Source organism: Oncorhynchus tshawytscha, linkage group LG14, assembly GCF_018296145.1.
Source record: "Oncorhynchus tshawytscha isolate Ot180627B linkage group LG14, Otsh_v2.0, whole genome shotgun sequence".
NCBI classification, from domain to species: Eukaryota; Metazoa; Chordata; class Actinopteri; order Salmoniformes; family Salmonidae; genus Oncorhynchus; species Oncorhynchus tshawytscha.
This window is the reverse complement of record NC_056442.1, coordinates 59,270,992-59,298,491: the sequence shown is the minus strand read 5'-3', so window position 1 is coordinate 59,298,491 and position 27,500 is coordinate 59,270,992. Positions and strand designations below refer to the sequence as shown.

At 46.3% G+C, this 27,500-nt stretch overlaps 1 protein-coding gene across 4 annotated transcripts in view; it reads right to left on the bottom strand.

Annotated features, from left to right (window-relative positions):
* The window catches only part of prdm10 (PR domain containing 10), a 60,523-nt gene that overhangs the window by 4,679 nt on the left and 28,344 nt on the right, over positions 1-27,500 (bottom strand). For all 4 annotated transcript variants that reach the window (XM_042297767.1, XM_042297770.1, XM_042297768.1 and 1 more), the window contains exons 15-22: positions 24,691-24,846; positions 23,840-24,019; positions 10,241-10,351; positions 9,729-9,929; positions 9,177-9,320; positions 8,493-8,660; positions 6,552-6,677; positions 2,911-3,073 (exon numbers count right to left, since the gene is read on the bottom strand). In XM_042297767.1, the coding sequence (XP_042153701.1) occupies positions 2,911-3,073; positions 6,552-6,677; positions 8,493-8,660; positions 9,177-9,320; positions 9,729-9,929; positions 10,241-10,351; positions 23,840-24,019; positions 24,691-24,846 (1,249 nt within the window). The remainder of the gene's footprint in view (positions 1-2,910; positions 3,074-6,551; positions 6,678-8,492; positions 8,661-9,176; positions 9,321-9,728; positions 9,930-10,240; positions 10,352-23,839; positions 24,020-24,690; positions 24,847-27,500) is intronic.

The window sequence follows — 27,500 nt, the reverse complement described above, 5'->3', positions numbered from 1 at the left end:
AAGATAGGACAGTCCCTACAGCTCAACTTGGATTTTCCCTACAGCTCAACTTGGATTTAATAAGATAGGACAGTACCTAGAGCTCAACTTGTGTAAACGTCCTCTAACCCTGAACCAATCCAACACTTAAATCCCTGAGTGTGAGCAAAGGAACACTATATTGAAAAAACAGCTGAAGGATGTGTTCCTCTGCCCAGGTGTTGCTGATGCATGCCAGACCTTAAAAGACCTGGTACTTTACATATCAGGTAACTACCAGTGCCTTCGGAAAGTATTCAGACCCCTTGACTTTTTCCACATTTTGTAACGTTACAGCCTTATTCTAAAACTAATTAAATAAATACAAATCCTCAATCTACACACAATACCCCATAATGACATCACAATACCCCATAATGACATCACAATACCCCACAATGACATCACAATACCCCATAATGACATCACAATACCCCATAATGACATCACAATACCCCATAATGGCATCACAATATGTGTTCCTCTGCCCAGGTGTTGCTGATGCCCCATAATGGCATCACAATACCCCATAATGGCATCACAATACCCCATAATGACATCACAATACCCTTATTCTAAAACAATGACATCACAATACCCCACAATGACATCACAATATCCCATAATGACATCACAATACCCCATAATGGCATCACAATACCCCATAATGGCATCACAATACCCCATAATGACATCACAATACCCCATAATGACATCACAATACCCCATAATGACATCACAATACCCCATAATGACATCACAATACCCCATAATGACATCACAATACCCCATAATGACATCACAATACCCCCATAATGACATCACAATACCCCATAATGACATCACAATACCCCATAATGACATCACAATACCCCATAATGACATCACAATACCCCATAATGACATCACAATACCCCATAATGACAAAGCAAAAACAGGTTAAGGGCTTTTTGCAAATATATAACAAATAAACAGATACTATATTTACATCAGTATTCAGACCCTTTGCTATGGGACTCAACATTGAGCTCAGATGCATTCTGTTTCCATTGATCATCCTTGGCCGCAGGGCCAGACAAATTACCAGGATGTGTACTCAGAGCATGCGCTGACCAACTGGCAAGTGTCTTCACTGACATTTTCGACCTCTCCCTGGCAGAGTCTGTAATACCAACATGTTTTAAGCAGACCACCATAGTCCCTGTGCCCAAGAACACTAAGGTAACCTGCCTAAACGACTACTGACCCGTAGAACTCACATCCATAGCCAGGAAGTGCTTTGAAAGGCTGGTCATGGCTCACATCAACACCATCATCCCAGAAACCCTAGACCCACTCCAATTTGCATACCAACCCAACAGATCCACAGATGAAGCAATCTCTATCGCACTCCACACTGCCCTTTCCCACCTGGACAATAGGAACACCTACGTGAGAATGCTGTTCAATGACTACAGCTCAGCGTTCAACACCATAGTGCCCTCGAAGCTCATCAATAAGCTAAGGACCCTGGGACTAAACACCTCCCTCTACAACTGGATACTGGACTTCCTGAACCCCCCCCCCAGGTAATAAGGGTAGGTAACAACACATCCGCCACGCTGATCCTCAACACAGGGGCCCCTCAAGGGTGCGTGCTCAGTCCCCTCCTGTACTCCCTGTTCACCCACAACTGCATGGCCAGGCACGACTCCAACACCATCATCAAGTTTGCCGATGACACAACAGTGGTAGGCCTGATCACCGACAACAACGAGACAGCCTATAGGGAGGTCACAGACCTGCCGTGTGGTGCCAGGACAACAACCTCTCCCTCAACGTGACCAAGACAAAGGAGATGATTGTGGACTACAGGAAAAAGAGGGCCGAGCCACGCCTCCATTCTCGTCGATGGGGCTGCAGTGGAACAGGTTGAGAGCTTTAATTTCCTTGGTGTCCACATCATCAACAAACTAACATGGTCCAAGCACACCAAAACAGTGGTGAAGAGGGCACAACAAAATCTACCCCCAGGAAACTGAAAAGATTTGGCATGGGTCCTCAGATCCTCAAAAGGTTCTACAGCTGCACCATCGAGAGCATCCTGACTTGTTGCGTCACTGCCTGGTATGGATCACCTTCCAACAGGACAACAACCCTAAGCACACAGCCAAGACAAGGCAGGAGTGGCTTCGGGACAAGTCTCTGAATGTCCTTGAGTGACCCAGCCAGAGCCTGGACTTGAACCCAGATCTAACATCGGTGGAGAGACCTGAAAATAACTGTGCAGCGACGCTCCCAATCCAACCTGACAGAGCTTGAGAGCATCTGCAGAGAAGAATGGGAGAAGCTCCCCAAATACAGGTGTGCCAAGCTTCAACAATGTACCGAGTAAAGGGTCTGAATACTTCTGTAAATGTGATATTTCAGGGTTTTTTAAATATACATTTGCAAAAAGCCCTTAACCTGTTTTTGCTTTGTCATTATGGGGTATTGTGATGTCATTATGGGGTATTGTGATGTCATTATGGGGGTATTGTGATGTCATTATGGGGGTATTGTGATGTCATTATGGGGTATTGTGATGTCATTATGGGGTATTGTGATGTCATTATGAGGGGGGAAAAGTATTGTGATGTCATTATGGGGTATTGTGATGTCATTATGGGGTATTGTGATGTCATTATGGGGTATTGTGATGTCATTATGGGGTATTGTGATGTCATTATGGGGTAGTGTGTATAGATTGATGAGGGGGGAAAAAAGTTTGAACACATTTTAGAACAAGGCTGTAACGTATCAAAATGTGGAAAAAGTCAAGGGGTCTGAATACTTTCCGAAGGCCCTGTATATCGTATGTTTTAAAAGCCTGGTGCATGCAGAGCCCAGCCCAATCCAGGCAGTGGTACTCACGGTATCCTCGGTAGTTCCAGTTGCCGGGGATGTAGGCGTGCTGCACAGAGCCCTGCTGATTGGATGACGTCTGGAGGGCGTGACTCTGTGCCAGGGTCACAGGGGTCAGCTGGGCAGGGCTTAACTCCTGGGTCACCTGGGAGGAAGGGCTTAGAGGCTGACCCTGCAGGAACAACAGAGGACGATTAGTTGATTGTTGGATTGATACAGACCATGTTGAATGCACTATGTAGCTCTGGATAAGAGCATCTGCTGAATGACCAAAATGTCAAATGTAAATTCAGTATTTGCTTTAAAACATAGCACAGGTTCAGAGTACTGTAAGGAGTTAGAACCCCTAGTAAGGAGTTAGAACCCCTAGTAAGGAGTTAGAACCCCTAGTAAGGAGTTAGAACCCCTAGTAAGGAGTTAGAACCCCTAGTAAGGAGTTAGTATCCCTAGTAAGGAGTTAGTATCCCTAGTAAGGAGTTAGTATCCCTAGTAAGGAGTTAGTATCCCTAGTAAGGAGTTAGTATCCCTAGTAAGGAGTTAGAACCCCTAGTAAGGAGTTAGTATCCCTAGTAAGGAATTAGAACCCCTATAGAACCCCTAGTAAGGAGTTAGAACCCCTAGTAAGGAGTTCTATAGGGGTTCTAACATGTACTTCCGGCGCCGACAGAGATGGCCGCCTCGCTTCGCGTTCCTAGGAAACTATGCAGTTTTTTGTTTTTTTACGTGTTATTTCTTACACTAGTACCCCAGGTCATCTTAGGTTTCATTACATACAGTCGAGAAGAACTACTGAATATAAGATCAGCGTCAACTCACCATCAGTACGACCAAGAATATGTTTTTCGCGATGCGGATCCTGTGTTCTGCCTTACAACCAGTGTAACGGAGTGGATTACATGCAGCGACCCAAAAAAACGACTCAGAAAAAGAGGGAAACGAAGCGGTCTTCTGGTCAGACTCCGGAGACGGGCACATCGTGCACCACTCCCTAGCATTCTTCTCGCCAATGTCCAGTCTCTTGACAACAAGGTTGATGAAATCCGAGCAAGGGTAGCATTCCAGAGGGACATCAGAGACTGCAACGTTCTCTGCTTCACAGAAACATGGCTAACCGGAGAGACGCTATCCGAAGAGGTGCAGCCAGCGGGTTTCTCCACGCATCGCGCCGACAGAAACGAACATCTTTCTGGTAAGAAGAGGGGCGGGGGCGTATGCCTTATGACTAACGTGACATGGTGTGATGAAAGAAACATACAGGAACTCAAATCCTTCTGTTCACCTGATTTAGAATTCCTCACAATCAAATGTAGACCGCATTATCTACCAAGAGAATTCTCTTCGATTATAATCACAGCCGTATATATCCCCCCAAGCAGACACATCGATGGCTCTGAACGAACTTTATTTAACTCTCTGCAAACTGGAAACAATTTATCCGGAGGCTGCATTCATTGTAGCTGGGGATTTTAACAAGGCTAATCTGAAAACAAGACTCCCTAAATTTTATCAGCATATCGATTGCGCAACCAGGGGTGGAAAGACCCTGGATCATTGTTACTCTAACTTCCGCGACGCATATAAGGCCCGCCCCGCCCCCTTTCGGAAAAGCTGACCACGACTCCATTTTGTTGATCCCTGCCTACAGACAGAAACTAAAACAAGAAGCTCCCACGCTGAGGTCTGTCCAACGCTGGTCCGACCAAGCTGACTCCACACTCCAAGACTGCTTCCATCACGTGGACTGGGAGATGTTTCGTATTGCGTCAGACAACAACATTGACGAATACGCTGATTCGGTGTGCGAGTTCATTAGAACGTGCGTTGAAGATGTCGTTCCCATAGCAACGATTAAAACATTCCCTAACCAGAAACCGTGGATTGATGGCAGCATTCGTGTGAAACTGAAAGCGCGAACCACTGCTTTTAATCAGGGCAAGGTGTCTGGTAACATGACTGAATACAAACAGTGCAGCTATTCCCTCCGCAAGGCTATCAAACAAGCTAAGCGCCAGTACAGAGACAAAGTAGAATCTCAATTCAACGGCTCAGACACAAGAGGCATGTGGCAGGGTCTACAGTCAATCACGGACTACAGGAAGAAACCCAGCCCAGTCACGGACCAGGATGTCTTGCTCCCAGGCAGACTAAATAACTTTTTGCCCGCTTTGAGGACAATACAGTGCCACTGACACGGCCTGCAACGAAAACATGCGGTCTCTCCTTCACTGCAGCCGAAGTGAGTAAGACATTTAAACGTGTTAACCCTCGCAAGGCTGCAGGCCCAGACGGCATCCCCAGCCGCGCCCTCAGAGCATGCGCAGACCTGCTGGCCGGTGTGTTTACGGACATATTCAACCAATCCCTATACCAGTCTGCTGTTCCCACATGCTTCAAGAGGGCCACCATTGTTCCTGTTCCCAAGAAAGCTAAGGTAACTGAGCTAAACGACTACCGCCCCGTAGCACTCACATCCGTCATCATGAAGTGCTTTGAGAGACTAGTCAAGGACCATATCACCTCCACCCTACCTGACACCCTTGACCCACTCCAATTTGCTTACCGCCCAAATAGGTCCACAGACGATGCAATCTCAACCACACTGCACACTGCCCTAACCCATCTGGACAAGAGGAATACCTATGTGAGAATGCTGTTCATCGACTACAGCTCGGCATTCAACACCATAGTACCCTCCATGCTCGTCATCAAGCTCGAGACCCTGGGTCTCGACCCCGCCCTGTGCAACTGGGTACTGGACTTCCTGACGGGCCGCCCCCAGGTGGTGAGGGTAGGCAACAGGCGGTTGGTTATTACTGCATTGTCGGAACTAGAAGCACAAGCATTTCGCTACACTCGCATTAACATCTGCTAACCATGTGTATGTGACAACTAAAATTTGATTTGATTTAGTAAGGAGTTAGAACCCCTAGTAAGGCGTTAGAACCCCTATAGAACCCCTAGTAAGGAGTTAGAACCCCTAGTAAGGCGTTAGAACCCCTATAGAACCCCTAGTAAGGTGTTAGAACCACTATAGAACCCCTAGTAAGGCGTTAGAACCCCTATAGAACCCCTAGTAAGGTGTTAGAACCACTATAGAACCCCTAGTAAGGCGTTAGAACCCCTATAGAACCCCTAGTAAGGAGTTAGAACCCCAGGCGTTAGAACCCCTATAGAACCCCTAGTAAGGTGTTAGAACCCTATAGAACCCCTAGTAAGGAGTTAGAACCCCTATAGAACCCCTAGTAAGGTGTTAGAACCCCTATAGAACCCCTAGTAAGGCGTTAGAACCCTATAGAACCCCTAGTAAGGAGTTAGAACCCCTAGTAAGGCGTTAGAACCCTATAGAACCCCTAGTAAGGTGTTAGAACCACTATAGAACCCCTAGTAAGGCGTTAGAACCCCTATAGAACCCCTAGTAAGGAGTTAGAACCCCTAGTAAGGCGTTAGAACCCCTATAGAACCCCTAGTAAGGTGTTAGAACCACTATAGAACCCCTAGTAAGGCGTTAGAACCCCTATAGAACCCCTAGTAAGGTGTTAGAACCACTATAGAACCCTTAGTAAGGAGTTAGATCCCCTAGTAAGGAGGTATTATTCTATCTTGACAAATGACAGCGGCTAAGGCAGCCCTGTGAAGAGACTAGTGTTTACCTGCGTGTTCTGTCCTGCCTCTGACACCTGTATGTGCTGCACCTGTATGGAGTGTTGGCTGTAACCATGGGGATCATGGAGCTGGGAAACATCCACGGTGGAATGCTGGGAGTGGGGAGAGCCCGCCTGAGGGAGGAAGAAGAAGCCAGAGACACACAGATCAGGTACATCATGTTTTTACAGGTTGAAGGGGTTAGGGTCTAGGGGTTAGGGTCTAGGGGTTAGGGTCTAGGGGTTAGGGTCTAGGGGTTAGGGTCCAGGGGTTAGGGTCCAGGGGTTAGGGTCCAGGGGTTAGGGTCTAGGGGTTAGGCTCCAGGGGTTAGGCTCAGGGTTAGGGTCTAGGGGTTAGGGTCTAGGGGTTAGGGTCCAGGGGTTAGGGTCTAGGGGTTAGGCTCCAGGGGTTAGGGTCTAGGGGTTAGGGTCTAGGCTCCAGGGGTTAGGCTCCAGGGGTTAGGGTCCAGGGGTTAGGGTCTAGGGGTTAGGGTCTAGGGGTTAGGGTCTAGGGGTTAGGGTCCAGGGGTTAGGGTCCAGGGGTTAGGGTCTAGGGGTTAGTGTCTAGGGGTCTAGGGGTTAGGGTCTAGGGGTTAGGGTCTAGGGGTTAGTGTCTAGGGGTCTAGGGGTTAGTGTCTAGGGTTAGGCTCCAGGGGTTAGGCTCCAGGGATTAGGGTCTAGGGGTTAGGTTCTAGGGGTTTGGGTCTAGGGGTTTGGGTCCAGGGGTTTGGGTCCAGGGGTTAGGGTCCAGGGGTTAGGGGTCAGTGTCTAGAGGTTAGGGTCCAGGGGTTAGGGTCTAGGGGTTAGAGTCTAGGGGTTAGGGTCTAGGGTCCAGGGTCTAGGGTCCAGGGATTAGAGTCTAGAGGTTGGGGTCTAGGGATTAGGGTCCAGGGGTTAGGGTCTAGGGGTTAGGGTCTAGGGGTCTAGGGGTTAGGGCCTAGGTGTCTAGGGGTTAGGGTCTAGGGGTTCGGGTCTAGGGGTTAGGGTCCAGGGGTTGGGGTCCAGGGGTTAGTGGTCTAGGGGTTAGGGTCTAGGGGTTAGGGTCTAGAGGTTAGGGTCCAGGGGTTAGGGTCTAGGGGTTAGAGTCTAGGGGTTAGGGTCTAGGGTCCAGGGTCTAGGGTCCAGGGATTAGAGTCTAGAGGTTGGGGTCTAGGGATTAGGGTCCAGGGGTTAGGGTCTAGGGGTTAGGGTCTAGGGGTCTAGGGGTTAGGGCCTAGGTGTCTAGGGGTTAGGGTCTAGGGGTTAGGGTCTAGGGGTTAGGGTCCAGGGGTTAGGGTCTAGGGTCCAGGGGTTAGGGGTCTAGGGGTTAGGGTCCAGGGGTTAGGGTCAGGGGTTAGGGTCTAGGGTCCAGGGTTAGGGTCCAGGGGTCAGGGGTTAGTGGTCTAGGGGTTAGGGTCCAGGGGTTAGGGGTTAGGGTTCTAGGGGTTAGGGTCTAGGGGTTAGGCTCCAGGGGTTAGGGTCCAGGGGTTAGGGTCTAGGGGTTAGGGTCCAGGGGTTGGGGTCCAGGGGTTAGTGGTCTAGGGGTTAGGGTCTAGGGGTTAGGGTCTAGGGGTTAGGGTCTAGGGGTTAGGGGTCTAGAGGTTTGGGTCCAGGGGTTAGGGTCCAGGGGTTAGGGTCTAGGGTCCAGGGGTTAGGGGTCTAGGGGTTAGGGTCTAGGGGTTAGGGTCTAGGGGTTAGGGTCTAGGGGTCCAGGGGTTAGGGCCTAGGTGTCTAGGGGTTAGGGTCTAGGGTCCAGGGGTTAGGGTCCAGGGGTCAGGGGTTAGTGGTCTAGGGGTTAGGGTCCAGGGGTTAGGGGTTAGGGTTCTAGGGGTTAGGGTCTAGGGGTTAGTGGTCTAGGGGTTAGGGGTCCAGGGGTTAGGGGTCCAGGGGTTAGGGTCCAGGGGTTAGGATCTAGGGGTTAGGGTCTAGGGGTTAGGGTCCAGGGTCAGGGTCTAGGGGTTAGGGTCTTACCTGAACTTGGACCACCTGTAACTGTATGTGTTGAGGCTGGTTGATCCCTCCTCCTGATTGGCTGACTGGTATATACTGGATCCTCTGGTAATCCCCTGCAGCAGTACGGTAGTCTGTGGTCAGGGTCTGGGACAGCTCTGTCATCGCCTGGGTCAACAGGTCTGTCGTCTGGGGAAAGAAGAGAATTAGTGACTGATTGGTTGATTGGAGATCTCAAATCTTTTCACCATCATCATCTCTGTATTTGTGTGTGTGTGTGTGTGTGTATAATTGTGTGTATAATTGTGTGTATAATTGTGTGTGTGTGTGTGTGTGTACACGTGTGTGTGAGTGTCTGTGTGAGTACGTGTGTGTGTGTGTATAATTGTGTGTATAATTGTGTGTGTGTGTGTATAATTGTGTGTGTGCGTGCGTGTGTGCGTGTGTGTATAATTGTGTGTGTGTGTGTGTGTGTGTGTATAATTGTGTGTGTGTGTGTGTGTGTATAATTGTGTGTGTGCGTGTGTGTATAATTGTGTGTGTGCGTGTGTGTATGTGCGTGTGTGTATAATTGTGTGTATGGGCGTGTGTGTATAATTGTGTGTGTGTGTGCGTGTGTGTATAATTGTGTGTATGGGCGTGTGTGTGTGTGTGCGTGTGTGTATAATTGTGTGTGTGTGTGTGTGTGTGTGTGTGTGTTCTCACTACGACAGCCTCAGAAGTGGTCCCATCCGTGGTGATGACAGCAGGGGCAGAGCAGATGACGGCGGTTGTGAGGGGAGCCTGGATGGTGTTGGCTAGCTGGGCGTACTCAGGGTGCTTCTTACGGATGTGCTGTACCATCTTAGTCTGGGGGGCACAGGGCAAGGGTCAGGTCCATGAGAAAACGTTCTACATAGCCTAGAATTCAGCAAGAGTGCTGGGTTTCGATCCAACCCAGCACAAGGACATCCCTCATCAGTCCAGTATATGGACATTATATCACTACAGGACAAGACAGTAGATGGACATTATATCACTACAGGACAAGACAGTAGATGGACATTATATCACTACAGGACAAGACAGTAGATGGACATTATATCACTACAGGACAAGACATCCCTCGTCAGTCCAGTAGATGGACATTATATCTCTACAGGACAAGACACCCAGACCCTAGTAAAATATTCACACTGATTGGTCTCCAACTGAGAAGATCCAAAATGAGCAGGCTTTTGTTCCTGCCCAACACTATTATGTTATAACAGACGGTACCTTGCTACTGTACTGCTTGGCACAGTGCGGGCAGCAGACGGGAGCAGTGGCGATCGTTCCCGTCAGTTGGGTGTGTGTGCTCAGCATGGGGTCGGGCTCCCCGGGTACGGCAGGGCGGAGCTTCCTGATGCTGGGGGGTAGTTCCGCCCCCGGGTGGTTCTTCAGGATGTGGGCCTTGCGCTTACTGGCCGACTTATACACCTGGGGGAGGGGTTATTTACAGTGTATGTTAGCGTGTTATGAAGATAGACACGGTGGTTCTTTATACTCCAACTTTAAAACTCCCATTAGTCTCTCAGGTGGTTTTGGGTTTTGACCTGGGAAGATGCATCTTAAACACCTGAAAACAGTGAAAAGGGCAAAGCTTTACCTGAGAAAAATCAACAATGCTGTTTCATAAACTAAAAATAATATAATTAAATCGCAACCTGTTTTCACAAACAAAAAATTATTTAATTAAATTGCAACCTGTTTCATTAACTAAAAAAGAGAACCGTTTCAGACATCTGTACCTTGTCACAGTACTGACAGAAGTAGTCTCTGTTGGGTTTGATGATGGGAAGAGTGAGCTCAGGAACTTCCTCTATCCTCATCTCAGGGTGCCGCTTAGATAGATGGTTCACCTAGGATAGAGAGAGGGAGTCAGTATAAAACACACAGACCGACATACACCTCATCTCAGGGTGCTGCTTAGATAGATGGTTCACCTAGGATAGAGAGAGGGAGTCAGTATAAAACACACAGACCGACATACACCTCATCTCAGGGTGCCGCTTAGATAGATGGTTCATCTAGGATAGAGAGAGGAGTCAGTATAAAACACACAGACCGACATACACCTCATCTCAGGGTGCCGCTTAGATAGATGGTTCACCTAGGATAGAGAGAGGGAGTCAGTATAAAACACACAGACCGACATACACCTCATCTCAGGGTGCTGCTTAGATAGATGGTTCACCTAGGATAGAGAGAGGGAGTCAGTATAAAACACACAGACCGACATACACCTCATCTCAGGGTGCTGCTTAGATAGATGGTTCACCTAGGATAGAGAGAGGGAGTCAGTATAAAACACACAGACCGACATACACCTCATCTCAGGGTGCCGCTTAGATAGATGGTTCACCTAGGATAGAGAGAGGGAGTCAGTATAAAACACACAGACCGACATACACCTCATCTCAGGGTGCTGCTTAGATAGATGGTTCACCTAGGATAGAGAGAGGGAGTCAGTATAAAACACACAGACCGACATACACCTCATCTCAGGGTGCTGCTTAGATAGATGGTTCATCTAGGATAGAGAGAGGGAGTCAGTATAAAACACACAGACCGACATACACCTCATCTCAGGGTGCCGCTTAGATAGATGGTTCACCTAGGATAGAGAGAGGGAGTCAGTATAAAACACACAGACCGACATACACCTCATCTCAGGGTGCCGCTTAGATAGATGGTTCACCTAGGATAGAGAGAGGGAGTCAGTATAAAACACACAGACCGACATACACCTCATCTCAGGGTGCTGCTTAGATAGATGGTTCACCTAGGATAGAGAGAGGGAGTCAGTATAAAACACACAGACCGACATACACCTCATCTCAGGGTGCTGCTTAGATAGATGGTTCATCTAGGATAGAGAGAGGGAGTCAGTATAAAACACACAGACCGACATACACCTCATCTCAGGGTGCCGCTTAGATAGATGGTTCACCTAGGATAGAGAGAGGGAGTCAGTATAAAACACACAGACCGACATACACCTCATCTCAGGGTGCTGCTTAGATAGATGGTTCATCTAGGATAGAGAGAGGGAGTCAGTATAAAACACACAGACCGACATACACCTCATCTCAGGGTGCTGCTTAGATAGATGGTTCACCTAGGATAGAGAGAGGGAGTCAGTATAAAACACACAGACCGACATACACCTCATCTCAGGGTGCTGCTTAGATAGATGGTTCATCTAGGATAGAGAGAGGGAGTCAGTATAAAACACACAGACCGACATACACCTCATCTCAGGGTGCTGCTTAGATAGATGGTTCATCTAGGATAGAGAGAGGGAGTCAGTATAAAACACACAGACCGACATACACCTCATCTCAGGGTGCTGCTTAGATAGATGGTTCATCTAGGATAGAGAGAGGGAGTCAGTATAAAACACACAGACCGACATACACCTCATCTCAGGGTGCCGCTTAGATAGATGGTTCACCTAGGATAGAGAGAGGGAGTCAGTATAAAACACACAGACCGACATACACCTCATCTCAGGGTGCCGCTTAGATAGATGGTTCACCTAGGATAGAGAGAGGGAGTCAGTATAAAACACACAGACCGACATACACCTCATCTCAGGGTGCTGCTTAGATAGATGGTTCACCTAGGATAGAGAGAGGGAGTCAGTATAAAACACACAGACCGACATACACCTCATCTCAGGGTGCTGCTTAGATAGATGGTTCACCTAGGATAGAGAGAGGGAGTCAGTATAAAACACACAGACCGACATACACCTCATCTCAGGGTGCTGCTTAGATAGATGGTTCACCTAGGATAGAGAGAGGGAGTCAGTATAAAACACACAGACCGACATACACCTCATCTCAGGGTGCTGCTTAGATAGATGGTTCACCTAGGATAGAGAGAGGGAGTCAGTATAAAACACACAGACCGACATACACCTCATCTCAGGGTGCTGCTTAGATAGATGGTTCACCTAGGATAGAGAGGGAGTCAGTATAAAACACACAGACCGACATACACCTCATCTCAGGGTGCCGCTTAGATAGATGGTTCACCTAGGATAGAGAGAGGGAGTCAGTATAAAACACACAGACCGACATACACCTCATCTCAGGGTGCTGCTTAGATAGATGGTTCACCTAGGATAGAGAGAGGGAGTCAGTATAAAACACACAGACCGACATACACCTCATCTCAGGGTGCTGCTTAGATAGATGGTTCATCTAGGATAGAGAGAGGGAGTCAGTATAAAACACACAGACCGACATACACCTCATCTCAGGGTGCTGCTTAGATAGATGGTTCACCTAGGATAGAGAGAGGGAGTCAGTATAAAACACACAGACCGACATACACCTCATCTCAGGGTGCCGCTTAGATAGATGGTTCACCTAGGATAGAGAGAGGGAGTCAGTATAAAACACACAGACCGACATACACCTCATCTCAGGGTGCTGCTTAGATAGATGGTTCACCTAGGATAGAGAGAGGGAGTCAGTATAAAACACACAGACCGACATACACCTCATCTCAGGGTGCTGCTTAGATAGATGGTTCATCTAGGATAGAGAGAGGGAGTCAGTATAAAACACACAGACCGACATACACCTCATCTCAGGGTGCCGCTTAGATAGATGGTTCACCTAGGATAGAGAGAGGGAGTCAGTATAAAACACACAGACCGACATACACCTCATCTCAGGGTGCTGCTTAGATAGATGGTTCATCTAGGATAGAGAGAGGGAGTCAGTATAAAACACACAGACCGACATACACCTCATCTCAGGGTGCTGCTTAGATAGATGGTTCACCTAGGATAGAGAGAGGGAGTCAGTATAAAACACACAGACCGACATACACCTCATCTCAGGGTGCTGCTTAGATAGATGGTTCATCTAGGATAGAGAGAGGGAGTCAGTATAAAACACACAGACCGACATACACCTCATCTCAGGGTGCTGCTTAGATAGATGGTTCATCTAGGATAGAGAGAGGGAGTCAGTATAAAACACACAGACCGACATACACCTCATCTCAGGGTGCTGCTTAGATAGATGGTTCATCTAGGATAGAGAGAGGGAGTCAGTATAAAACACACAGACCGACATACACCTCATCTCAGGGTGCCGCTTAGATAGATGGTTCACCTAGGATAGAGAGAGGGAGTCAGTATAAAACACACAGACCGACATACACCTCATCTCAGGGTGCCGCTTAGATAGATGGTTCACCTAGGATAGAGAGGGAGTCAGTATAAAACACACAGACCGACATACACCTCATCTCAGGGTGCTGCTTAGATAGATGGTTCACCTAGGATAGAGAGAGGGAGTCAGTATAAAACACACAGACCGACATACACCTCATCTCAGGGTGCTGCTTAGATAGATGGTTCACCTAGGATAGAGAGAGGGAGTCAGTATAAAACACACAGACCGACATACACCTCATCTCAGGGTGCTGCTTAGATAGATGGTTCACCTAGGATAGAGAGAGGGAGTCAGTATAAAACACACAGACCGACATACACCTCATCTCAGGGTGCTGCTTAGATAGATGGTTCATCTAGGATAGAGAGAGGGAGTCAGTATAAAACACACAGACCGACATACACCTCATCTCAGGGTGCTGCTTAGATAGATGGTTCACCTAGGATAGAGAGAGGGAGTCAGTATAAAACACACAGACCGACATACACCTCATCTCAGGGTGCTGCTTAGATAGATGGTTCACCTAGGATAGAGAGAGGGAGTCAGTATAAAACACACAGACCGACATACACCTCATCTCAGGGTGCTGCTTAGATAGATGGTTCACCTAGGATAGAGAGAGGGAGTCAGTATAAAACACACAGACCGACATACACCTCATCTCAGGGTGCCGCTTAGATAGATGGTTCACCTAGGATAGAGAGAGGGAGTCAGTATAAAACACACAGACCGACATACACCTCAATTATTGGCAGAGTGAAGCATTTAAAAAAAATAAAAAAAAATAAATCATTTCTGAAAAAGTTAAGACGCTTAAATACCATTAGAATAACAGGGGAGGTTAGCATGTCTTGGGGGTATGATATAAAATGCTAACCTCTCCTGTTATTGTAATGGTGAGAGGTTAGCATGTCTTGGGGGTATGATATAAAATGCTAACCTCCCTGTTATTGTAATGGTGAGAGGTTAGCATGTCTTGGGGGTATGATATAAAATGCTAACCTCCCTGTTATTGTAATGGTGAGAGGTTAGCATGTCTTGGGGGTATGATATAAAATGCTAACCTCCCCTGTTATTGTAATGGTGAGAGGTTAGCATGTCTTGGGGGTATGATATAAAATGCTAACCTCCCTGTTATTGTAATGGTGAGAGGTTAGCATGTCTTGGGGTATGATATAAAATGCTAACCTCCCTGTTATTGTAATGGTGAGAGGTTAGCATGTCTTGGGGTTATGATATAAAATGCTAACCTCCCTGTTATTGTAATGGTGAGAGGTTAGCATGTCTTGGGGGTATGATATAAAATGCTAACCTCCCTGTTATTGTAATGGTGAGAGGTTAGCATGTCTTGGGGTTATGATATAAAATGCTAACCTCCCCTGTTATTGTAATGGTGAGAGGTTAGCATGTCTTGGGGGTATGATATAAAATGCTAACCTCCCCAGTTATTGTAATGGTGAGAGGTTAGCATGTCTTGGGGGTATGATATAAAATGATAACCTCCCCTGTTATTGTAATGGTGAGAGGTTAGCATGTCTTGGGGTTATGATATAAAATGCTAACCTCACCTGTTATTGTAATGGTTAGAGGTTAGCATGTCTTGGGGGTATGATATAAAATGCTAACCTCACCTGTTATTGTAATGGTGAGAGGTTAGCATGTTTTAGGGGCTATGATATTTAATGCTAACCTCCCCTGTTATTGTAATGGTGAGAGGTTAGCATGTTTTAGGGGGTATGATATAAAATGCTAACCTCCCCTGTTATTGTAATGGTGAGAGGTTAGCATGTTTTAGGGCTATGATATAAAATGCTAACCTCCCCTGTTATTGTAATGGTGAGAGGTTAGCATGTTTTAGGGCTATGATATAAAATGCTAACCTCCCCTGTTATTGTAATGGTGAGAGGTTAGCATGTTTTAGGGCTATGATATAAAATGCTAACCTCCCCTGTTATTGTAATGGTGAGAGGTTAGCATGTTTTAGGGGGTATGATATAAAATGCTAACCTCCCCTGTTATTGTAATGGTGAGAGGTTAGCATGTCTTGGGGGTATGATATAAAATGCTAAACTCCCTGTTATTGTAATGGTGAGAGGTTAGCATGTCTTGGGGTATGATATAAAATGCTAAACTCCCCTGTTATTGTAATGGTGAGAGGTTAGCATGTTTTAGGGGGTATGATATAAAATGCTAACCTCCCCTGTTATTGTAATGGTGAGAGGTTAGCATGTTTTAGGGCTATGATATAAAATGCTAACCTCCCCTGTTATTGTAATGGTGAGAGGTTAGCATGTTTTAGGGCTATGATATAATATGCTAACCTCCCCTGTTATTGTAATGGTGAGAGGTTAGCATGTCTTGGGGGTATGATATAAAATGCTAACCTCCCCTGTTATTGTAATGGTGAGAGGTTAGCATGTCTTAGGGGGTATGATATAAAATGCTAACCTCCCCTGTTATTGTAATGGTGAGAGGTTAGCATGTCTTGGGGGTATGATATAAAATGCTAACCTCCCCTGTTATTGTAATGGTGAGAGGTTAGCATGTCTTGGGGGTTATGATATAAAATGCTAAACTCCCCTGTTATTGTAATGGTGAGAGGTTAGCATGTTTTAGGGCTATGATATAATATGCTAACCTCCCCTGTTATTGTAATGGTGAGAGGTTAGCATGTCTTGGGGGTTATGATATAATATGCTAACCTCTCCTGTTATTGTAATGGTGAGAGGTTAGCATGTCTTGGGGGTATGATATAAAATGCTAACCTCCCCTGTTATTGTAATGGTGAGAGGTTAGCATGTTTTGGGGGTATGATATAAAATGCTAACCTCCCCTGTTATTGTAATGGTGAGAGGTTAGCATGTTTTAGGGGGTATGATATAAAATGCTAACCTCCCCTGTTATTGTAATGGTGAGAGGTTAGCATGTTTTAGGGCTAAGATAAATAAATATCATACCCCTCCAAAATGCTAACCTCACCTGTTATTGTAATGGTTAGAGGTTAGCATGTCTTGGGGGTATGATATAAAATGCTAACCTCACCTGTTATTGTAATGGTGAGAGGTTAGCATGTTTTAGGGGCTAAGATATAAAATGCTAACCTCCCCTGTTATTGTAATGGTGAGAGGTTAGCATGTTTTAGGGGGTATGATATAAAATGCTAACCTCCCTGTTATTGTAATGGTGAGAGGTTAGCATGTCTTGGGGGTATGATATAAAATGCTAACCTCCCCTGTTATTGTAATGGTGAGAGGAGGTTAGCATGTCTTGGGGGTATGATATAAAATGCTAACCTCCCTGTTATTGTAATGGTGAGAGGTTAGCATGTCTCGGGGGGTATGATATAAAATGCTAATCTCCCCTGTTATTGTAATGGTGAGAGGTTAGCATGTCTTGGGGGGTATGATATAAAATGCTAACCTCCCCTGTTATTGTAATGGTGAGAGGTTAGCATGTCTTGGGGGTATAATATTTGTGCATCTGTAACTTTCTCATTCATCATTATTCACGATTGGTTATGAATTGTCTGTAATCATGGTAGCAACCATATTTTCTTTACAAACTTATTCTATTCTGATTTACAATAAAAGTGACTCCAAAATGACACAATACATTATTTACCATTCATTACTATTGGACACAAAATAATCTGAAACACAACCAAAACAAACAGCAAATGCATCCAACAAGTTGTTAGAGTCATATGCTGGATGTTGTCAATGCGTGCTATGAATATGGGACCAAAAACAAAACATTTTTGTATGGGCGGCAGGTAGCCTAGTGGTTAGAGTGTAGAGGCGGCAGGTAGCCTAGTGGTTAGAGTGTAGAGGCGGCAGGTAGCCTAGTGGTTAGAGTGTAGAGACGGCAGGTAGCCTAGTGGTTAGAGTGGAGAGGTGGCAGGTAGCCTAGTGGTTAGAGTGGTGTAGAGGCGGCAGGTAGCCTAGTGGTTAGAGTGTAGAGGAGGGAGGTAGCCTAGTGGTTAGAGTGTAGAGGAGGCAGGTAGCCTAGTGGTTAGAGTGTAGAGGTGGCAGGGTAGCCTAGTGGTTAGAGTGTAAAGGATGCAGGTACCCTAGTGGTTAGAGTGTAGAGGCGGCAGGGTGGCCTAGTGGTTAGAGTGTAGAGGCGGCAGGTAGCCTAGTGGTTAGAGTGTAGAGGCGGCAGGTAGACTAGTGGTTAGAGTGTAGAGGCGGCAGGTAGCCTAGTGGTTAGAGTGTAGGGGCGGCAGGTACCCTAGTGGTTAGAGTGTAGAGGCGGCAGGGTAGCCTAGTGGTTAGAGCGTTTGGGCCAGTAACCAACAGGTTGCTAGATCGAATCCCCCGAGCTGACAAGGTAAAAATCTGTCGTTCTGCCCCTGAACAGGCAGTTAACCCACTGTTCCCAGACCAGCTAACCCACTGTTCCCAGACCAGGTAACCCACTGTTCCCAGACCAGGTAACCCACTGTTCCCAGACCAGGTAACCCACTGTTCCCAGACCAGGTAACCCACTGTTCCCAGACCAGTTAACCCACTGTTCCCAGACCAGTTAACCCACTGTTCCTAGGCCAGTTAACCCACTGTTCCTAGGCTGTCATTGTAAATAAGAAATGGTTCTTTAACTGACTTGAATCGTTAAATAAAAGGTACATTTTTTTTTTATTAAAAGTTTTATTTGACTACTTTAATACAGTGCATTCTAAAGTATTCAGACCCCTTGACTTTCACACATTTGGTTACATTACAGCCTTATTCTACAAGGGACTAACTGACATACCTCAATCTGACCTCAACAAGGGAATAATTGACTAACCTCAATCTGACCTCAACAAGGGAATAACTGACTAACCTCAATCTGACCTCAACAAGGGAATAACTGACATACCTCAATCTGACCTCAACAAGGGAATAACTGACATACCTCAATCTGACCTCAACAAGGGACTAACTGACTAACCTCAATCTGACCTCAACAAGGGACTAACTGACATACCTCAATCTGACCTCAACAAGGGACTAACTGACTAACCTCAATCTGACCTCAACAAGGGAATAACTGACTAACCTCAATCTGACCTCAACAAGGGAATAACTGACATACCTCAATCTGACCTCAACAAGGGAATAACTGACATACCTCAATCTGACCTCAACAAGGGACTAACTGACATACCTCAATCTGACCTCAACAAGGGACTAACTGACATACCTCAATCTGACCTCAACAAGGGACTAACTGACTAACCTCAATCTGACCTCAACAAGGGACTAACTGATATACCTCAATCTGACCTCAACAAGGGACTAACTGACATACCTCAATCTGACCTCAACAAGGGACTAACTGACATACCTCAATCTGACCTCAACAAGGGACTAACTGACTAACCTCAATCTGACCTCAACAAGGGAATAATTGACTAACCTCAATCTGACCTCAACAAGGGAATAACTGACTAACCTCAATCTGACCTCAACAAGGGAATAACTGACTAACCTCAATCTGACCTCAACAAGGGACTAACTGACATACCTCAATCTGACCTCAACAAGGGACTAACTGACATACCTCAATCTGACCTCAACAAGGGAATAACTGACTAACCTCAATCTGACCTCAACAAGGGACTAACTGACATACCTCAATCTGACCTCAACAAGGGACTAACTGACATACCTCAATCTGACCTCAACAAGGGACTAACTGCCATACCTCAATCTGACCTCAACAAGGGACTAACTGACTAACCTCAATCTGACCTCAACAAGGGAATAACTGACTAACCTCAATCTGACCTCAACAAGGGAATAACTGACTAACCTCAATCTGACCTCAACAAGGGACTAACTGATATACCTCAATCTGACCTCAACAAGGGACTAACTGACTAACCTCAATCTGACCTCAACAAGGGACTAACTGATATACCTCAATCTGACCTCAACAAGGGACTAACTGACATACCTCAATCTGACCTCAACAAGGGACTAACTGACATACCTCAATCTGACCTCAACAAGGGACTAACTGACTAACCTCAATCTGACCTCAACAAGGGAATAATTGACTAACCTCAATCTGACCTCAACAAGGGAATAACTGACTAACCTCAATCTGACCTCATATAAGGGAATAACTGACTAACCTCAATCTGACCTCAACAAGGGAATAACTGACTAACCTCAATCTGACCTCAACAAGGGAATAACTGACTAACCTCAATCTGACCTCATATAAGGGAATAACTGACTAACCTCAATCTGACCTCAACAAGGGAATAACTGACTAACCTCAATCTGACCTCAACAAGGGACTAACTGATATACCTCAATCTGACCTCAACAAGGGACTAACTGACATACCTCAATCTGACCTCAACAAGGGACTAACTGACATACCTCAATCTGACCTCAACAAGGGAATAACTGACTAACCTCAATCTGACCTCAACAAGGGAATAACTGACTAACCTCAATCTGACCTCAACAAGGGAATAACTGACTAACCTCAATCTGACCTCAACAAGGGAATAACTGACTAACCTCAATCTGACCTCAACAAGGGAATAACTGACTAACCTCAATCTGACCTCAACAAGGGAATAACTGACTAACCTCAATCTGACCTCAACAAGGGACTAACTGACATACCTCAATCTGACCTCAACAAGGGAATAACTGACTAACCTCAATCTGACCTCAACAAGGGAATAACTGACTAACCTCAATCTGACCTCAACAAGGGAATAACTGACATACCTCAATCTTGGTTTCACCAATAACAAAAGTGAAAACAGTTTTTTAGACATGTTTGCAAATGTATTAAAAATAAAAAAAACTGAAATACCTTATTTACATACTGTAAGTATTCATACCCTTTGCTATGAGACTCGAAATTGAGCTCAGGTGAATCCTGTTTCCATTGATCATCCTTGATATGTTTCTACAACTTGATTGGAGTCCACCTGTGGTAAATTCAATTGATTGGACATGATTTGGAAAGAAATACACCTGTCTATATAAGGTCCCACCATGTCAGAGCAAAAACCAAGCCATGAGGTCGAAGAAATTGTCCGTAGAGCACAGAGACAGGATTGAGACGAGGCACAGATATGGGGAAGGGTACCAAAAAATGTCTGCAGCATTGAAGGTCCCCAAGAACACATTGGCCATGATTCTTAAATGGAAGAAGTTTTGAACCACCAAGACTCTTCCTAGAGCTGACCGCCAAACTGAGCAATCCGGGGAGAAAGGCCTTGGTCAGGGAGGTGACCAAGAACCCGATGGTCACTCTGACAGAGCTCCAGAGTTCCTATGTGGAGATGGGAGAACCTTCCAGAAGGACAACCCTCTCTGCAGCACTCCACCAATCAGGCCTTTATGGTAGAGTGGCCAGACAGAAGCTACTCCTCAGTAAAAGGCACGACAGCCCGCCATGAGAAACAAGATTCTCTGGTGAAACCAACATTGAATTCTTTGGCCTGAATGCCAACCGTCACATCTGGAGGAAACCTGGCACCATCCCAACGGTGAAGCATGATGAAGCAGGTAGCCTAATGGTTAGAGCATTGGACTAGTAACCGAAAAGTCACAAGATTGAATCCCCAAGCTGACAAGGTAAAAATCTGTCATTCTGCCCCTGAACAAGGTAGTTAACCCACTGTTCATTGAAAATAAGAATTTGTTCTTAACTGACGGTGGTGGCGGCATCATGTTTTTCAGCGGACTGGGAGACTAGTCAGGATCAATGGAAAGATGAACGGAGCAAAAACAAGGCCAGTTTTATTGCTTCTTTAATCAGGACAACAGTTTTCAGCTATGATTTTAAAAAAAAGGGTTTTCTAATGATCAATTAGCCTTTTAAAATTATGAACTTGATTAGGAAAGTTAGGAACCAATATACACGGACAATTAGAAAAGCCAAGGCTAGCTTTTTCAAGCAGAAATTTGCTTCCTGTAGCTCCAACTCCAAAAAGTTCTGGGACACTGTAAAGTCCATGGAGAATAAGAACACCTCCTCCCAGCTGCCCACTGCACTGAGGATAGGTAACACGGTCACCACCGATAAATCCACCATAATTGAGAATTTCAATAAGCATTTTTCTACGGCTGGCCATGCTTTTCACCTTGCTACCCCTACCCCGGTCAACAGCCCTGCACCCCCCACAGCAACTCGCCCAAGCCTCCCTATTTCTCCTTCACCCAAATACAGATAGCTGATGTTCTGAAAGAGCTGCAAAATCTGGATCCCTACAAATCAGCCGGGCTAGACAATCTGGACCCTCTCTTTCTAAAATGATCTGCCGAAATTGTTGCAACCCCTAAGATCCCCAAAGATTGGAAAGCAGTCGCGGACATCCCCCTCTTCAAAGGGGGAGACACTCTAGACCCAAACTGCTACAGACCTATATCCATCCTGCCCTGCCTATCTAAGGTCTTCGAAAAGCCAAGTCAACAAACAGATCACTGACCATTTCGAATCCCACCGTACCTTCTCCGCTATGCAATCTGGTTTCAGAGCTGGTTATGGGTCCACCTCAACCACGCTCAAGGTCATAAACGATATCATAACTGCCATCGATAAGAGACCGTACTGTGCAGCCGTATTCATCGACCTGGCCAGGGCTTTCGACTCTGTCAACCACCACATTCTTATCGGCAGACTCGACCAGTGCAGGCTCAACAGCCTTGGTTTGTCAAATGATTGCCTCTCCTGGTTCACCAACTACTTCTCTAGATAGAGTTCAGTGTGTCAAATTGGAGGATCTGCTGTCCGGCCTCTGGCAGTCTCTATGGGGGTGCCACAGGGTTCCACAGGGTTCCACAGGGTAACATAAAGATATAAAACTGTATGTATTTTTTTGTGAAGAATCAACAACAAGTGGGACACAACATGAAGTGGAACGACATTTATTGGATATTTCAAACGCCCAATTTTTCAGTTTTTGATTTGTTAAAAAGTTTGAAATATCCAATAAATGTCGTTCCACTTCATGATTGTGTCCCACTTGTTGTTGATTCTTCACAAAAAAAAACAGTTTTATATCTTTATGTTTGAAGCCTGAAATGTGGCAAAAGGTCGCAAAGTTCAAGGGGGCCGAATACTTTCGCAAGGCACTGTACTACCCACCATTGTGACCTGTACTCTCTCGCCCTCGCTTCATATTCATCACCAAACCCACTGGTTCCAGGTCATCTCCAAGACCCTGCTAGGTAAAGTCACGCCTTATTTCACCTCACTAGTCACCATAGCAGCACCCACCCGTAGCACGCGCTCCAGCAGGTATATCTCACTGGTCACCATAGCAACACCCACCTGTAGCACGCGCTCCAGCAGGTATATCTCACTGGTCATCCCCAAAGCCAGTTCCTCCTTGGCCGCCTTTCCTTCCAGTTCTCTGCTGCCAATGACTGGAACGAATTGCAAAAATCTCTGAAGCTGGAGACTCATATCTCCTTCTCTAACTTTAAGCACCAGCTGTCAGAGCAGCTCACAGATCACTGCACCTGTACATAGCCCATCTGTAAACAGCCCATCCAACTACCTCATCCCCATATTGTATTCATTTATTTATCTTGCTCCTTTGCACCCCAGTATCTCTACCTGCACATTCATCTTCTGCACATCTACCATTCCAGTGTTTAATTGCTATATTGTAATTACTTCGCCACCATGGCCTATTTATTGCCTTACCTCTCTTATCTTACCTCATTTGCACACAATGTATATATATACACACACACACACACACACACACACACACACACACACACACACACACACACACACACACCACACACACACATCCACACACATCCACTATATATGCAAAAGTATGTAGACACCCCTTCAAATGAGTGGATTAGGCTGTTTCAGCCACAAGCGTTGCTGACAGGTGTATAAAATTGAGCTCACAGCCATGCAATCTCCATAGACAAACATCGGCAGTGAAAATGGCTTTACTGAAGAGCTCAGTGACTTTCAACATGGCACAGTCATAGGATGCCACCTTTCCAACAAGTCAGTTTGTAAACGTTCTGCCCCGGTCAACTGTAAGTGCTGTTATTAGGAAATGGGAAAGTCTAGGAGCAACAACGGCTTAGCTGTGAAGTGGTAGACCACACAAGCTCCCAGAACGGTGTGTGTGTAATCTAGGAGGTCAGTGTCACTACTCACCAGCATACCTCTGCGTCTAAAACCCATCATACACATGCGACATTTAAACATGAAGCTCTCCAGGTCTGTGGTGGGAACCTTCTGCTTCAGGGCCTTGGAGCGATGGATACGGTCTGCCTTCTTAGCCTCGCGCTCTGGGTTGTGCATCCGCTGCATGTGCTCTCTCAGTTTATCCTTACGCTGAAGGGGAGGGAGGAGTGGGGGGGAGAGGAGAGGAGGGGAGAGAGGGATGAGAGGAGATGGGGAGAGGAGAGGTGAGGGAGAGAGAGAGAGAGAGAGAGAGAGAGAGAGGGATGAAAGGAGATGGGGAGAGAGGAGGTGAGGGAGAGAGAGAGAGAAGAGGGTGAGAGAGAGCGAGAGAGAGAGAAGAGGGTGAGAGAGAGCGAGAGAGAGGAGAAGAGAGGGTGAGAGAGAGCAAGAGAGAGAGAGGAGAAAGAGGGTGAGAGAGAGCGAGAGAGAGAGAGAGGAGAAGAGAGGGTGAGAGAGGGCGAGAGAGAGGAGAGAGGAGAAGAGAGGGTGAGAGAGAGAGAGAGAGAGAGAGAGAGAGAGAGAGAAAGAGAGAGAGAGAGGAGAAGAGAGGGTGAGAGAGAGAGAGCGAGAGAGAGGAGAAGAGAGGGTGAGAGACTGACAAGACTGAAACACACACAACCGTCTGCAGAGCAAGCTCTTTACACTCAGACGAGTCACTGTACTAGTCAGGTCAGGTGGTCTGACATACTATACTTTAGGGTCAGGAGTTTTACCTGGAAAGGTCAGAAAGTCAGGAAAGCTCTTGGTTCTACAGTTATTGGCATTTTTCTTTCGTCTGTCTGTCTGTCTGTCTGTCACACACACACATACACACATCTCACCTTAAACTGCTTTCCACAGGTGGAGCAGAGGAAGTCCTTGCGGTCGCTATGCCGCAGCATGTGGAGCCGTAGCTTGTCAGGTCTGCAGAACGCCTTGTCACAGTCTGAGCACTGAAAGATCTTCTCAGAGTGGAAGCTACGAACATGTTTCTTCACCTGGTGGAGAGACCAGACCAGGAGACCAGGAGAGAGTTAGGGAGACCACTAGAGCAGTAGATCCATCCTACTGTCTACTGATTGATTCATTGATTGGCACAGAGTGGCTATAATTTTAACAGGTAAGATGACTGAAAACACATTGTCATCTACAATGGGATCAGAGGAGATGAGTTTGTATGACAGTTATACACTGAATGTACAAAACACTGACACAGACTGACCAGGTGAATCCAGGTGAATGATCCCTTATTGATCTCACCTGTTTAATCCATTTCAATCAGTGTAGATGAAGAGGAGGAGACAGGTTAAGGAGTGATTAGATGAAGAGGAGGAGACAGTTTAAGGAGTGATTAGATGAAGAGGAGACAGTTTAAGGAGTGATTAGATGAAGAGGAGGAGACAGGTTAAGGAGTGATTAGATGAAGAGGAGGAGACAGGTTAATGAAGGATTAGATGAAGAGGAGGAGACAGGTTAATGAAGGATTAGATGAAGAGGAGGAGACAGGTTAAATAAGGATTAGATGAAGAGGAGGAGACAGGTTAAATAAGGATTAGATGAAGAGGAGGAGACAGGTTAAATAAGGATTAGATGAAGAGGAGACAGGTTAATGAAGGATTAGATGATGAGGAGGAGACAGGTTAAATAAGGATTAGATGAAGAGGAGGAGACAGGTTAAATAAGGATTAGATGAAGAGGAGGAGACAGGTTAAATAAGGATTAGATGAAGAGGAGGAGACAGGTTAAATAAGGATTAGATGAAGAGGAGACAGGTTAATGAAGGATTAGATGAAGAGGAGGAGACAGGTTGAAGAAGGATTAGATGAAGAGGAGGAGACAGGTTGAAGAAGGATTTTTAAGCCATGAGACAAGGATTGTGTCCCATTCATAAATTGAACAGGCAAGACAACAGATGTTAGTGCCTTTGAATGGGGGTAAGATAGTGGGTGCCTTTGAATGGGGGTATGGTAGTGGGTGCCTTTGAATGGGGGTATGGTAGTGGGTGCCTTTGAATGGGGGTAAGGTAGTGGGTGACTTTGAATGGGGGTAAGGTAGTGGGTGCCTTTGAATGGGGGTAAGATAGTGGGTGCCTTTGAATGGGGGTATGGTAGTGGGTGCCTTTGAATGGGGGTATGGTAGTGGGTGCCTTTGAATGGGGGTATGGTAGTGGGTGCCTTTGAATGGGGGTAAGGTAGTGGGTGCCTTTGAATGGGGGTAAGGTAGTAGATCACTTTGAATGGGGGTAAGGTAGTAGGTGACTTTGAAAGGGGGTAAGGTAGTAGATGCCTTTGAATGGGGGTAAGGTAGTGGGTGCCTTTGAATGGGGGTATGGTAGTGGGTGCCTTTGAATGGGGGTAAGGTAGTGGGTGCCTTTGAATGGGGGTATGGTAGTGGGTGCCTTTGAATGGGGGTATGGTAGTGGGTGACTTTGAATGGGGGTAAGGTAGTGGGTGACTTTGAATGGGGGTAAGGTAGTGTGTGCCTTTGAATGGGGGTAAGGTAGTGTGTGCCTTTGAATGGGGGTAAGGTAGTAGTTGCCTTTGAATGGGGGTAAGGTAGTAGGTGACTTTGAAAGGGGGTAAGGTAGTGGGTGCCTTTGAACGGGGGTAAGGTAGTAGATGCCTTTGAATGGGGGTAAGGTAGTGGGTGCCTTTGAATGGGGGTATGGTAGTGGGTGCCTTTGAATGGGGGTAAGGTAGTGGGTGCCTTTGAATGGGGGTATGGTAGTGGGTGCCTTTGAATGGGGGTATGGTAGTGGGTGCCTTTGAATGGGGGTAAGGTAGTGGGTGACTTTGAATGGGGGTAAGGTAGTGGGTGACTTTGAATGGGGGTAAGATAGTGGGTGCCTTTGAATGGGGGTATGGTAGTGGGTGCCTTTGAATGGGGGTATGGTAGTGGGTGCCTTTGAATGGGGGTATGGTAGTGGGTGCCTTTGAATGGGGGTAAGGTAGTGGGTGCCTTTGAATGGGGGTAAGGTAGTAGATCACTTTGAATGGGGGTAAGGTAGTAGGTGACTTTGAAAGGGGGTAAGGTAGTGGGTGCCTTTGAAAGGGGGTAAGGTAGTAGGTGACTTTGAATGGGGGTAAGGTAGTAGGTGACTTTGAAAGGGGGTAAGGTAGTAGATGCCTTTGAATGGGGGTAAGGTAGTGTGTGCCTTTGAATGGGGGTAAGGTAGTGTGTGCCTTTGAATGGGGGTAAGGTAGTAGTTGCCTTTGAATGGGGGTAAGGTAGTAGGTGACTTTGAAAGGGGGTAAGGTAGTGGGTGCCTTTGAAAGGGGGTAAGGTAGTAGGTGACTTTGAATGGGGGTAAGGTAGTAGGTGACTTTGAAAGGGGTAAGGTAGTAGGTGACTTTGAAAAGGGGGTAAGGTAGTAGGTGACTTTGAAAGGGGGTAAGGTAGTAGGTGACTTTGAAAGGGGGTATGGTAGTGGGTGCCTTTGAATGGGGGTAAGGTAGTAGGTGACTTTGAAAGGGGGTATGGTAGTAGGTGCCAGGGCGCACCGGTTTGAGTCAAGAACTGCAACGCTGCTGGGTTTTTCACGCTCAACAGTTTCCTGTGTATCAAGACCACCACCCAAGAGGACATCCAGCCAACTTGACACAACTTTGGAAAGAATTGAAGTCGACATGGGCCAGCATCCCTGTGGAACGCT